General features: G+C 47.0%; 1 protein-coding gene across 1 annotated transcript in view; it reads right to left on the reverse strand.

Annotated features, from left to right (window-relative positions):
• Positions 1-750: 750 nt before the first annotated feature.
• The window catches only part of PHF12 (PHD finger protein 12), a 32,189-nt gene continuing 18,358 nt past the window's right edge, over positions 751-14,581 (reverse strand). The window contains exons 6-15 of the mRNA XM_069033452.1: positions 14,309-14,441; positions 13,446-13,610; positions 12,689-12,850; positions 10,807-11,623; positions 8,683-8,805; positions 7,199-7,342; positions 5,175-5,273; positions 4,545-4,627; positions 2,527-2,665; positions 751-1,912 (exon numbers count right to left, since the gene is read on the reverse strand). Of these exons, the coding sequence (XP_068889553.1) occupies positions 1,578-1,912; positions 2,527-2,665; positions 4,545-4,627; positions 5,175-5,273; positions 7,199-7,342; positions 8,683-8,805; positions 10,807-11,623; positions 12,689-12,850; positions 13,446-13,610; positions 14,309-14,441 (2,200 nt within the window). The 3' untranslated portion in view covers positions 751-1,577. The remainder of the gene's footprint in view (positions 1,913-2,526; positions 2,666-4,544; positions 4,628-5,174; positions 5,274-7,198; positions 7,343-8,682; positions 8,806-10,806; positions 11,624-12,688; positions 12,851-13,445; positions 13,611-14,308; positions 14,442-14,581) is intronic.

Here is a 14,581-nt window from a genome sequence, read left to right on the forward strand (position 1 = left end):
GGAGGTCATCTAGTCCAGCCCCCCTGCTCGAGCAGCGTTCCCTGGAGCACTGAGAACTGTGCCTGGATGACCGAGTATCTCCAGGGATGGGTAATCCGCCACCTTTTGGGGCAGCCTGTTCCAGTGCTTAGGCACTTGCATGGTAAAGAAGTTCTTCCTCATGTTCAGGTGCAACTTCCCTTGCTCCTGTTTCTGCCCTTGCCTCTTGTTCTATTGCTCAGGACCCCTGAGAGAGCCTGGCTCCATCCATCCTCTAACACGCCCCCTTCAGATCCATGTATTTGAGAGTAAGATCTCCTCAGTCTGCTCTTCTCCGGGCTAAACAGGCCCAGCTCCCTCAGCTTTTCCTCATAAATGAGGTGCTCCAGTCCCCTGATCTTCCAGGACACTTTCAAGCTGTCTCTCCTACCCTGAGTAGCCCAGAACTGGATGTGCCCCATCCCTGGAAACATTTGAAGTAAGGTCGGGCCACACTGAGTTGAAGATGTCCCAGCTCATTGCAGGGGTTGGACTTGATGACCTTCAAGAGTCCCTCCCACCTCAACCAATTCCATGATTCAATCACCTTCCGGTCCTCACCCTCTTCCCTACCAGCATCCTCCCACATCCCAGGCAGGACACCAGGGTCCCTCCATCCCATCCCACGCCAGCCTTGTCCCCCAGCTCAGGCTCCTCTGCAGTCAGACACTCTGGGGGAAGCTCCAGGTTGTGGTGACACGAGTGAAGACAGACAATCGAGAAAACAGAATGTGAAGTATTTTTTTTTTATATACAGAATACAGGAAAGTTTCTGTAAAGTCTAAAACGTTACAATTACTATGTACAGTGGAACTAGCTGTTCTGCTGCGGGGAGGTGGCAGAGAAACAAAAGAGACAGACAGGTTACGACAAACGATCTGCTACAATAGACAATTTGAGGAACGTCATACCACATGTAGCACTGTACACAGCTTTAAAACATTGAAAAATGCCATCACTGATGTATTTACACAGAATCCAACACTTTTCCTTATTTGAAATAAAAAATAGGATGGACACCAGGAAAAGAACTCATTTCTCACTGCCCATAATACACAGTAGCTACTTGTAGTGCAACCATAGCAGGGAGGGATGGGAAAAATAACTGTGGGAAGAAGAGCGCTTCTTTACATTAAATAAAACAATGATATTGTATAGATTTGCTGTATGAAAACTGTATTTCTCTTTTAATATAAAACTATTGTCACTGGCACAAAATAGAACAAGTTTCTGATTATTTTACAACTGCATGGGAACTATCTGTCAGAGAGAGTCCTCGAGTCAGACAGCGGTCACCCCTCGCTCTGACACGTCCTGCTCTCACTGCAGTTTTCCTTTTAAAATGAAATGTATAGTACAAATATATGTGCAAATGCCCCTAAAACTTGAGCAAAAAAGAAAAATTAAAAAAAGTTAAACGTTCTTCATTTCATGCAAACGGCGTGTGAACAGTCTCTGGGCCGACACAAGAAAAATCCCACCTTGGTTTGTACATTTTTGCATTGTAAAGAGTCTGAGGGCGTTTTCCTTACTCCAAAAAGCTCTCTTCCTAAAAATTCCTAGGGAACTGAGTTGGACCGCAGCACGGGCACCTGGTGGGGTTTCAGAGAAAGCTTCTCCTCCAAGTCCATATCTTGTACTAAGGCAGTGTCCCCCTTGGGCTGTTTGGTCGCAAATTCGGTGATGCTGAAAACGAACTGCAGGCAGCCCAGCTTGATGTAACTGCCGTGGTGGAGCAGGGCCGTGCCCTCCCAGCCAGCCCCGCTGCCCCCGATCAAACTGGAGCTGCTGGCTTTGCAGTTACAGGGTTTCCGATGCTGCCCTTGTGCCTGTGCATTCATCACAGCAGCTTCTTCATGCGCCTCCTCTTCCTGTTTTCTGCTTTTATGTCGTTCTGGAAAAGAATAAATAAAATGGTGAGGTTTGGGCAGGTCAGCAGCAGCTTGTTTTCATCAACAAGGGTTACTGCTGAGGTGCTTCATGGGTAAGATCCTCCAGCCGTGGGGGATTTCAGTCTGCAGTGAGGAGCTGATCAAAAGGAAATGGGAATCTGCTCACAGATTTGGAGAGGCTGAGGCGTTTACACATCTATTTTGGCAGCCCAAAAAGAGGAAGCTGATCAGGTGGAGAGCAGGAGTGAGCCATGCAGGGATGGAATGCCTGCAGCACAGCCCAGATCTCCTCACAGGCTGGGAACGGAGGACATGCATGGGGAAATGTCTCAGGCCTGCTCCAAACTGGCTGCTCATTGCGTCCTGGAGCTTGGTAACTCCAGCACTGGAGGCTGGAGTGGGGTTTAGGTCAGAGCACAGAGCTCTCCAGGCTTCAGAGGAAGGTCTTGCATAACCCCAGCTGAGGGCTGTGGCAAGGCTCCCCTTTTTGCAAGGGGTGCACCAGCCTGTGCAGAACAAGGGGCATCAACAAGGAATTGGTTTCCACCTGCTCCTGCCCTCTCTCAATTAACTCGCTGTGGGGGGCACATGGGGCTGGTGCTGCCTCAACACTCACTTATCACACTCTGCACTTTGGCAACAATACTGCTGGGAGGAGTGGGTGTCATCTTCTCCGAGAAGTCACACGAATACAGAACATTGTCCACAGTCGTCCCATGCTCACTGTAGTTCAACAGCTCATAATGCTTTGTATTCTGAAAAGAAAGGGAACAGGAGGGAATAAAGACATGAAGACAGAACGGTTTGGGTTGGAAGGGACTTTAAAGAGTATCTTGGTTTCAGCCCCTGCCATGGGCAGGGACACCTTCCACTATCCCAGATTGTTTCAAGCCCCATCCAACCTGGCCTTGAACACTGCCAGGGATGGGGCAGCCACAGCTTCTCTGGGCACCCTGTGCCAGGGTCTCTCCACCCTCACAGGGAAGCATTCCTTCCTAATACCCTATCTAAGCCCACCCTCTGACAGTCAGAATGAATGGATTCTGCCCATACACACCTCTCTGGAGCACTGAAACACAACCCCTTCTTGACCAAGTAAGAGCTGGTAAATCTCCTCCAGCTTCAGAGACCACCAACCCAATCCCCCTGCTCACAGAACAGCCAGCCTTCCTGCAGGAGCTGCTTCCTGGCAGAGAAGGAGGGCCAAAGGGAGATGGGTTTTTCCTACTGCACTTGAACCAACACATCTTTTGGAAATGGGATATTTAAGCTGATGCTCACAAAAGCGAGCATTTTACAGGCACACCTGATGCAAACTTGGCCCAAGACCTGTGCCTAGCAGGAAGAGATAAGCTTTGGAAAGCAAGCACAAGATGGCAAGCGGGCTGCCACGTGGTGCAGCAGCCTCAGGACAGAAGCAGTCTGGGATTCACAGGCCTTGTGCAGACGCTGAAATGCCAGCAGACATTACTGTGACACGCAGCGTTACACAAGCGGCGTCACGCTCAGCTGAGCTTTGTGCAGGATGTTGACAGAGTGGAGGAGATTTCAGGTTAGCTCACAGAAATCATCCGAGAGCTCAAGACCTTGCCCCTCAGGGACTACAAGGCTTTAATCAAGTTACAAAAACTCCACATGCACAAGGGAGTAGGTTTTGAAGTAACCTGCTACACTGCAGAAGGAGAACCTGCAGAGAGAGCTCTAGGAAGGGGAATTCTCCCTCTCCAGAGTGACCACAGCCATAGGAGACCTGCTAGAGGGTCAAAGGTCAGTGCCTGGAGCCTGATTTATGATGGACCACTGTGAGGAGATGCTTCCACACAGATTTAAGGTCAGCATCCCATTAGTGAGTGTGTTTGGTAGCTTGCAGGGCACTGGAGGAATGGCTAAAGCTGGCTGTGGGTTAATCCTGGATCCTGCTCTGGAGCTGGTTGACAAATGGTGATATAAAAGGCTCGATCTTGCTTCAAAGACCATTTCCATGCTAGGAGACATCTCCAGCAGTGCTGTTACTGGCAGGCCCGCTGGTCTGTTTACTTCAAGAACAAACTAATCTCTGGGCTGTAGCTAAGTAGAAACTGTAGGTTTCTGTTTATGCTGTGAGCTTAACTGAAGTTTTAGCTAAATAAATAATTTATAGAGAACTGCAGACACTATGAAAGCTTCGTTCCCCCATCACACCTGAAAACACGGGATTCAGAGCAGTTCCCTGGTTTGTTCCAGCTGAGGTTCGATGTTGACACCTAAAGTTTAGCTTTTATTAACAACACTTCCAGATCAAAAAGTATCAGACCATGTCTGTGTCCTTTTCTTTCCCTAGACACCAGCAGTGACAGTGCTGACTTGTGGCCAGTCCTTGCCCACAGGCAGTTAGCTCAGAGAAATCGTGCTGGCAGAACTCTGTGCTTCAGAAAAGGGTTTGGCAGAAAACGCTGACACAGCCTCCACTGGAGTAAAACCATTCACAGCCCTGGCTCTTACTTTGTAGTCCACAAAAGGAGCACCACACAAAGACAACCTGCTGCCTGCATCTCCAGCTCCCACTGCCATGCACACCAAATAATAATAATAATAATAATAATAATAATAATAATAATAATAATAATAATAATAAAGAATCACTCAGGCACTCACCTCATCATAGAATATACAGGCATGTTTGCCAGACACATAGTTACAGTGACCATAGCTTGTAAGGCACACATCCATATCAGCTCCTGTCATGGGGGAGGACAAAACAGGCTCAGTTTGTATTGGGAAAAAAAAACCAAACTGTCAGGCAGCAGAGAACAACAGACAGAATTAAACTTCAATTAGCAAAACAACAGGGGAGCAACTGCTTTTGTCCTGCTCCCAGGACTGCATGAATAATGCTTCCATAAGCCACCAACAAAGTTTCAGTGGGGGAAGGGAGCCAGCAGCTCCACGAAGATTGAAGAGCATTTCAGTGCTCCTGGGTCTACCCACAGCACCAGAAGAATCTAAGCAACAAGAAACAAAACCTGCAAGCAAACCATAACTCTCCATCAGTCAGGCATTAAAACTCCACGACAGCTGTTCTAGTTATGACACCAGGTGACAGAGCTGCCACCCACACAGATTCAGGCAGATGGGGGATTTCCACACTTCTTGGTAGTGCAGAATCCCTGTACAAGTGGCCATAATGAGTCTGTTTCCTTTGACACCCACTTGGCAAACACCTTAGGGAGGGTCAGGGAGAACCACCCTGATTCTGAAAGGTCAGGGCAGGAAAAAACTACTCACCTGTCCCAATGTAGAGGGTTCGATAGCACATATTGACTGCACCCCCCAGGCCCATCAGAGGATAGAACACCGCCCGGGCTTGCACTTCCTTTCTTTGCGCTGCAAGATAAAAAGGATTTACTTGAACAATGTTATCAGCTGGGAAAGCTGCTTGACCCCAGTGTCCCCAGCTCAGAAAGCACAGATCCTAAGGAGGATGCAGTCAGTTTGGTCTAAACACCAGTTCCCAGCCCTCTAGGAATGTTTGTGCATTAAACCTCTTTTTGCCAGAGAAAATTGCTTTCTCCATAACCCACACAAGCCATGCAAATGGGGGAGCATTAACACCGAGTGTGCACAATGGAGCCACGCTGAGAAACACACAAGCCTTCTACCACTGGTTTCTTTCTTAATCTCTTCTACTCTGGATAATCAAAGAGCTCAGTTTTTGCTCTCAAAGTGCCACTTAAAAAGAATTGGTACTGGTGAATTCACCAACTTAACAGCCATGATTTCATTTCTAGTGAAGCTGCAGGAAAAATACCTGGGCTGAACGGGGCTTGTCAGGGACAAACCCAGCTCCCAAGACAAGATGATTTACTAAGTGGATTCTTTTACCCTCGGGTCAGTCCCTATGGCACACTTGACAATGGCTGGGCCAGGGCTGAGCCTCCTGAGCAGCTCCAAGTTCAAATCACACACTCACATGCCCATGTTAACTGGACAGAAAATTCTTCTGTGGAACACATATTGAACTCCATGGGGCCACACAGGCCTAGCCAGGATTTCAGCACTGTCTTTTGGAGGAAAACCCCTTATACACTGAGTTTGAGCCTCTCCTGATACCACATCTGCAGGACAGCGTTACACCAAGAGGGTGAAATCAAAGAACAGAACAGGAGGATTACGAAAGACTGCAGAGGCACCTACATCAAGAAGAGTGGCCACACCAAGTGGCATCACAGGTCCCACCTCTGCCTGGCTGCCCTGCATGAGTCCTTTCAGCTGCCTGGCTCTGCAGGGCTCACTAAAGCCTTTGGATCTAACATTTCATCAGCAACGCTAAGCAGCCACTTGGATGCATCATTCCTGCCCAAAAAGGGTGATGGGTTAAGACAGCACCAATCTGCCTTGAGAAAGGCAGACTGCTGAAGAATTCCAGACCAGGAAGGCAGCTCATACCACAGCCTGCTGCTGTGTCCTGCAGCAGCCATCACAAGAAGACTGACAAAGCATTTAGGGAATGCTGTGATGCTAAAGCAGGCAAGCACAGAGCTTCAGAAAAAGATTACTGACTGACTTCCAAAGATCTTATCTGGGATATTTAGCCCCAGGCCCAGCAGAGGGGGAGCAGAGAACTGCTTCCACAGCAAGGCTGTCCAGTTGGTGCTTGAAAGCAGATTGAACTGACTGGCTGCATGCAGAGGAACATGAAGCCATGTTCACCCTGCAGCTTTAGGTGATACCAGTGATAATAAACAAAGCCAAACTCAGGAATCTGGAGATTTCCAAGAGGAACACATGTTGTTTTCCATTACTGGCATTAGTCATATTTAGTGGTTTCAGCTTAACAATGACATTCTGAACAGGCAATGACAATGTCATGCATATATTCTGTGCCCCAGTTCCTCCTGTTCTTGTGCTTGTATCACAAGCAACTCCTCCAGAAAGAGAGAGCAAGAATTCCAGATTTCTCTTGCCCATCTCAAAAGTAAGGGCAAAGAAAAGCCACCAAGCACCTGAGATGAACTTTCCCATCTCTTGCTAATTCTAAGATGAATAAAACACAACTTCACTAAACATTTCCAGCAGAAAATCTGAAGCTACTAAAAGTATTAACATTGCTCAAATTTGTAAATAATTAAGTAGAGGAACCTGACAGAGTTTCTGGTCAGTGGACATCCAGAGCAGGGGGATGGGAAGAAAAGAAAATGAAAGGCAGCATCAGATCCCAGAAGAAGAGGGAAATCTCCTTCAAGGAATAGACAAGGCAGTCCCAAAATCTATGGCTCAACATAACCCAGCTATTCTAGGGCTGCTCTTACCTTCAATGTGGTTTCCCACAGGAGATTGCTGATGGGAATTGACACTGCTCGCTAGAGACTGAGCTTTGGGAGGAAAGAGCTGATGTATTCTCTGCAAGGCCAGAAACTTGATCAGCTGCTCATCCAGCATATTTATCTCAATCTCTGTTAATAAACAAAAAGCAATTAGTAGGTTATTCAGGGAAAGGGTGCAATCTGAGCTGCAGTGGATTTAACTGTCCCACTTTCAAACCTGCTGGTTGCTTCAACAGCAAAGACTCGACCAATTCTGCAGTATCAAGACTCTTACACATAGGTGAGCTATTACTTCACATCACCTCCTATGAGCAGAGTGTGAGGAGACTGCAGCCACAGCTGGAGAGCTACAGCTGAGGCAGCAAGCAGAAGTTTGGGGGAACCAGGGTTGATAAAAGCTGAAAATCTGCTGTTTTGGCGCAGAATCAACAAGTCAGCAGAGGTGGCCATTGAACCCCTTTGGGCAGCATGTTGTGTCCTTCCTCTGAAGCTCTGTTACCTGGTTAGAAAGTCCAGCCCTGCATCACAGAGGAGAACTGTAAGCACCTCTGAAGCTGCTGCAGGCTCATGCTTGAGTCCCGTGCCCATAGCAGGGTTAATTAAACAAACAGGGCAATTCAGACAATATTATTAATGAGCTTTAGAGCAGATCTTCTGATAACTCTGTTTATATTTGTAAAGCCTTACAGAGGTCTGCTTTCTTGCAGCAAGGAGGCTGGGTAACCTCTTCTTCCAAGAGCTTTCTCCACATGAATGAGAGTTAAAATGGAAAGGAGAAGAGGAAGAGCTGTAAGAGCCTTTCCCAATAGCAGAGAGGGTGGGCTGGGCAGCTGGGGTTCACTCAAGAAAAGAAGGGTCACACTGGCAATGCCAGAAAGGCTGTTCTTCAGATTTCAGATGTAGGAGTCATCTCTGGCAACAGCCTGGCTGTGCTACTGATGATTGCTGCTCAGCAATATCCTCCTGAAGGCACTCTGCTAATGTCTGGCATCTCTTCCCAAGTGCAACGAAAGCAAATAAAAACCAGGCCAGTCTAGGAGACTGACAGAAGCAGAAATAAATTATAAAATTAACGGACCCACTGGAGCACCACCACTCAGGTGACTGCTCTCCTACAAGATCTATTGCTGCTGGACTTTACATCCGCCAGGAGCAGCTCTGGATTGCAGCTCACACCACAACATGGCAGGGCTGCAGGTTTCTGCATGTGAATTCCACCTGGAAAGCAGCCCAGTTGTGATTCTTCCCCAGAAAAGCTTCAGGCAGAAACACTTCATTGGCCTTGCTGCCTTGGCAACCCTAGGAGCAGGGAAGCATGTGACATATTTAAGGTAATGTACACCCAGCCCCTCCCTCACCTGACTGCAACCCTTCTTTATCTCTGGAACTTTTCCTCAAGCAGAGATGGAATGCTTTAGGGAAGCAAACACACAGGGCTAGCAGAGACTGATGATGAATTAAATACTCACCCCCGTCCATAAACGCTTTCAGGGAACTGGTGAAGTCCAACATAGCTGCAGAGTTTGAAGTGAGTGATGAGGGTAGAGTTAAAGCGCTTCCTATGGATAAGGTGCTGGGACTGACCTTACCATCTACAGAGAGAGATGGTGGAGAGAAGAGATGTCACTGTGACGTTCACCAGACATGCACCCAGCCCTCAGGCTGCCCTCAGCTGCCAAGCTGCTCCAAATGACTCATTTTGCTCAGAGTCATGCTTCGAAAAAGGCCTGAACTAGAGGCCAGGAGCTTTCTTCTGCTCACAGAAAGGCTTGTGTGTGCCTCCAGCACAGAGCCAAACGTGGCTTCTGCCTCATCTCCGGCTTCTGGAGGAATTCTTGACCTATACATTTAGTCTCCTGCTCCCTGTGGTGACACTGGAAAGATGAGCACCAGCTCCCCAGGAGCTTGAAGAATTTATTAAACCTAAGAGACATTTGCCAAGTAGCTTGTCTAGGTCTCAACATGTGTAAAAAGTACAACTGCCCTGGTTTTATTTCTACACTGTTATAAAGTCTGGGGTGCACATCATTGTCCAGAAGGAATGTGACAGTCATAAGCAGATTTTATTATTTACAAAATAAAATCCTCCTGCTTTGGAAGTGGCCATGCAGCTGAAAGAGGCAGTGGCAAATGCCAGGAAACAAAATCCCTGTAATGTGTTGTCAACACCAGATCTTCTCGAGTTGGTTTGCTTATAACTACTGAAATTTACGGCAAAAAAAGTCATGAGCAGTTTGCATTTTTGTACTTGGCAGCAAAATTTGCACAACACAATTTTTGTTATAAATATATATATCCATTGTGTTAGATGGAAAATTTAAATGTTTACACCTTTCCCAAGAGACACTGCAGCAAGTAATGATTTTGTAGAACACAAGCTTTGCACCAGAGGCAATTATTTAACATCTTAAGTAACTGCAAAATTATGTAGGGTTTGCAGTGCTCTTCAAACCACAAGCAAGAAGTTTTCTATAATACGGTCTCATTTCCTCTACCAGAGCTTCTCCCAGCCTTGCATTTCTAAGCAGGGCATGGTCAAATCAGCAGCCTCAGAGTAACCAAGTTTATTCAGGAGGAGGCCAAGTACCCCAGGGACTGCTTCCAAAGGCGAGGCAAAGCTCAGAAGTTACTCACTGAGGAATTTTAGAAAGGATTATAAAAAGATGTTGCCCTGTTGCTTTATAACCACCAGACCTGAGCCACTCCACAGCAGCCTGACACTGAGCAGGTTGGAACTGCATGAGAAGTGACACACAGCTCTGTCATGTGCTTTTCAGTGACTGCCCCCACCCAACCTGCACAAAGGGTTTGCTGGTTTGAGTGTTGAGCTGGTGTGGAGAGAGGCAAAAGGAAGAGAATGCCATATGTGAAAGTTTATTCTAGCAAAACTTGAGCTGTGGGCAGTTACTCCAACATCTGTCAACATTTTTGACTTTATGTCTCTACACTAAAAATGGTTATATACACTTTATTATATACCTTGCTATTATTTAGCAAGTTTTATGGGTACAGCTCAGGATCCTTGGCATATCCAAGTCCATAACCTTGTATCAGACCAACAGATCCTAAGCAGACTACAGCTTCCCAAGCCCACATTTCTCCAACATCAAGGCTGTGCAGCTGAAGATTCCAACAACACCTGCAGTAGGGGACACAATCACTGCCTGAACAGTTACTCTGGATTAGATCCCAGAGAGCTGCTCTTGTGAGAAGGACTGACTACCTTGCAATCCAAATGGCCATTTGAAACAAACCAGTGGTTTTACAGCAGCGCTGGGGTTTTAAAGCAGCAGTTGTTGAAACAGCAAGGCAGCAGCCAAGTGATATAAAGCTACTGTTGCTTTCCAGAATTCAGCTGACCTACTATCCTGCTTGTCAGGACAGAGTTTCCCTCTCAAGTATAGGCAGCCAGCAAAAATACATCCCATGGCTCCCATAAAGGGGCTTAAGACAGAGAAGACCTGAGAAACTCTCCACAGAAAGCCCGATTCCCAGTCCAATGAGGGCACAGGGCTACTGCCTTGAGGTTCTGAACGAGGTTTAGCCGGAGCTTTTCTCAGCCCTGGGGCCAAGGTCAGCGGCTCAGCACATACCTGAAGGTGGTGCTGGTGAACAGAATCTGTTTGTGGACCCAACAGCCGAGATCCCATCTCCTGCAGCCTGGGGAGGGGTGAGAGCCCGGGTGGCACTGAGCGGGGACCCCCCGGCCCGCAGCTCTGCCGTCAGCGGCGGCCCGATCTGCGTCTGCACATTCTTCCTTTGCAAAGTGCTGGTGGTCTCCAGGCTGGCACAGGAGCTCGATATGGACGTAGGCAAACTCGTGACCGGCGCAGAACCCCTTTGTGCACAAGAAACGGGTCCTGCTACGTTCTCTGTTTTGACAATGGTTCCAATGGTGTGATTCAGAAGTCCACAACTCGCTGGGGGCGTGAGGGGCCGAGGCCACGTTTGCCGATGAGACAAAACAGGTATTGTGTTCCCAGACCCCATGAGCCTCTGGGAGTCAGTCAACTGTGCTGAGGATTCGGATGAAACACCATAGAAATGAGGCCCGTTCACTTTAATGTCAGAGGCTGTCGGCCCATTCGAGGTCCCGCAAGAAGACGCCTTCTTGGATTTATCTATACAAGAGCTGCAGTTAACATCTTCCTGTGACAAAGTCTGCTGGGATTGCGAGGAGCTCAAGGAATTCTGGGTGGTAATCCCTGAGGTGCAGGATGACATGGAATAGAGGGAAGGTGTAGGTGCCTTGTCAGCTGCCTGGTAAGGGTTGGCGAGTGAGCCGTCTGCCACAATAACAGGCTTAATATCAGCCTTCTCTGTTTGTTCAGAGTCCCAAAGCGAAGTCATCTGCTTAGCAGATAAATGTTTCAATATGCTGCACTGGAGCGCAACAACACTACAGAGCCACTGGAAGGAAGAAAAAAAGTGCCAGTTAGTTCTGGAGGCAGCAGTGCTCCAAACCTCTACAGTTACTCCACTGTTCACCCAGCTCGAGGAAATCCAGCTGCTGACTGCTCAGATGCAGTCTGGAACTACAGAATCTGCTCTGGAGCTCATCTACAACTAGGAGAACATTTGTCCAGAGGTACAAAAGTGCAACCAAAATAATGTACTGTTTATCTCCATGTTGGGGATAGGACAGAGAGGGGCTGAGATTAAAGGAGGGAGAAGGCAGCATTTTCTCACTCCCAAACTCCTCCTTCTCTTCACTTGTTAAGTGCTGCAACTCTTCAGCCAGTTACAAACACACCTTTCACTAATTTGGGCTTCTAGTCAAACACAATCCTCCAACTTATTCTATAGCACGTTGGAAGGAAATGCTGCTCTATCTCAGGTATAGGGAGTAGAAAGCTGAGGTGGAGAGCGCTTTCCTTTTACACAAAGTGAAGGAAGACCAAAAGATTTATTCTAAGTTTTAAGCTCCTTGGTGGATGTGCACCTGCCACACAGGAGAGTCCTGTCTGAGCTAACAGAAGGACTTAATTTAGCCTGTTTGCAATGCCTTCACACTGTGGAATCTGGCCAGGAGTTTCACACAAGATTTAAACACTCATTTGACCTTGATTTACATGTCCAATTCCATCCGCAATAAAAAGCGACCCAGAAATGGGACGTTAGCTTATAAATAAACGTGCCAGAGAGCAGCCTTACATAATCAAAGTGCAAAGTATTTCCCCTCAGCCACGAAATAAAGATGACGTCTAGACAGAAGGCCCTCGACTCCACTCTTAAGGCCAGAGGACTATTGCACCACTTCCCTGAAGTGTCAAATGAGGAATTTTACATCTCACCTGGAAAGTCAAAGTGGAGTTTTAATGGGCAAGGGTGTCAGAGATAAAACAAAGCTATCACCTTCACACACGAGCTGGAGATTGGTTTCCTAGACAACTGCTCCATCATGACTGAAGTGGAAGGGGATCTTTGTACCAAAGCAACTACACACACAGAGTCCAAGCATTTGACTTCATTTACCTCCTGTTGTTCTGTCTGGCTGGCTAAGTGCTCAGTGTTCAAAAGGTGCTTCTGCAAGGGTTCCTCAGGGATCCCGTTACAGATCAGCTCACCATCTCTAATTGCTGCAGGCGCGAGTAACGGGGGTGGAAGCCGGTATTGGGACTTTATAGCATCAGGAACCTACATTGTGGAGAAAGAAGATCACACATGAGAACAATTACTCAAGAATGACTTGTTAAACCAAGTGCCTGATCAGCACTAAACTTTGCATTTGCTGCTTTCTCACCCAAAGGAACCCTGCAGATACAACATCAGAAGTATCAAGGACTGAGTACTTTAAATTGATGCAGCCATGCTGAAATTAATAGGTTTCATTCCCTTAGGTCGGGCATGACTTTGGTACAACATGGTGGCTACAGAGTAAGAGAAATCATGAAGAAACGGCCAAGGGAAGTCTATATGGCAGTTTTTAGGCATCCTGGCAGCAAAAACAGCCTCAAACCTGACTGTAGGGCCACCATCAGGAAGTTTTGTGTTGTACCTTCTATGCTTGTGCTAGATTTAAGTGCTTACTTGTAATAATTGAGCCTTATGGTTGAAGGAAAGAGATCTTCTTAAATCCTACAGGTAGCGACTGCTGACTCCCAGATCTCTCACCAACACAATCATTCAGACTCTGTCTTCTTCCTCCTGCCCCAAGGAGTATGCTGGTTTCCCTTCCAAACTAAAACACATACACAGGGGTTTTCACCCACCACTGTTTATTTACACATACCTTCAGACCTTTCCTCTTCACTGACTGAAGAACTCTGCGATTTGGAGGGTGTTTCTTATGGATTCGGTTTAAGAAATCCACTTTGACAACGTGCTGAGATATGGTGTCCTGGAACCGGTCAAATACTCGGCACCGATTACTCAGGGTCAAGTTCTTCTGGTTCAGCTGGGTGATCAGATAATGCCACAGGAGTTAGGGATCTGCAGGTCACTCTAAGGTACCCTAAGACTTTCATAATGCCTCGTAGCACTGGCAGTACAGCATCAGCTGAGCTTTAGACTATTTGTTTCCTGCAGCACTAACCATTTCTGTTAAAGGGCACATTGCTGGAGATGAATACAAAAGCATTTAGAGGCCGACTAAGCAGCATCAATGCTCTCAGAAGCAGTTTGTCTGGGAAAAAGCTCTTTGTTTCAGCCCCCTGTTTCCTGAGTATTTAAGTCTCAAGTACACTGCTTTTCCAAAAATGAAAACTCCCTCTTGGAATGAAAGTTTTTTGGGTTAAGCATGCAAAGAATTACTTCCCCTATTTGTAGCACTGTGCTGCTTTGTATCCCAGTTCTGGAAGCTCATCTAGATCTTAAAGAGTCCAGTCAAAAACTAGACAAGCTGTCAGTGAGCCACAATCTGAGCTGTCAGCTTCAGTTACAGGAAGGAGTTCCCCCATCTTTATATCTTATTGCAGAGAGCAGCATCATATTCCTTTGGAGAGTGCGTTGCTTGCAGCAGGAGCTTTACAAGCGTTACAGGGAGCAATAAGAGCCCAGAAGCTGTTTTACATTTGTTGTGCTTTGTCCTTTAATGGACCTGCCAGGTTCCACTCCAGCATCCGGTTACCATACTGCAATCATAGTCCTGCTTACCACCACGTGTTCTATGTGATTTGGGCACATCCATCTACCCAGAGGCATGGCAGTAAGCGGTGGCTCCAGACAATCCATGTGGAACAGGAGTGGGCAATAATCACACTGGATTAGAGGTGCCACTCTGCAACTCCTGCAAAGAGAGAGCCAAATCTTATTCCCTGTACACAGTATAAATAGAACATTCAGACAAGCTTGGCTGACCACTTCAGTTTATTCTCTATACTGTTGTTTGCACCAAAAAGCAGGATTTCTGATTTGTAACTTGATCTG

Source organism: Aphelocoma coerulescens, chromosome 19 (assembly GCF_041296385.1).
Source record: "Aphelocoma coerulescens isolate FSJ_1873_10779 chromosome 19, UR_Acoe_1.0, whole genome shotgun sequence".
NCBI lineage: Eukaryota > Metazoa > Chordata > Aves > Passeriformes > Corvidae > Aphelocoma > Aphelocoma coerulescens.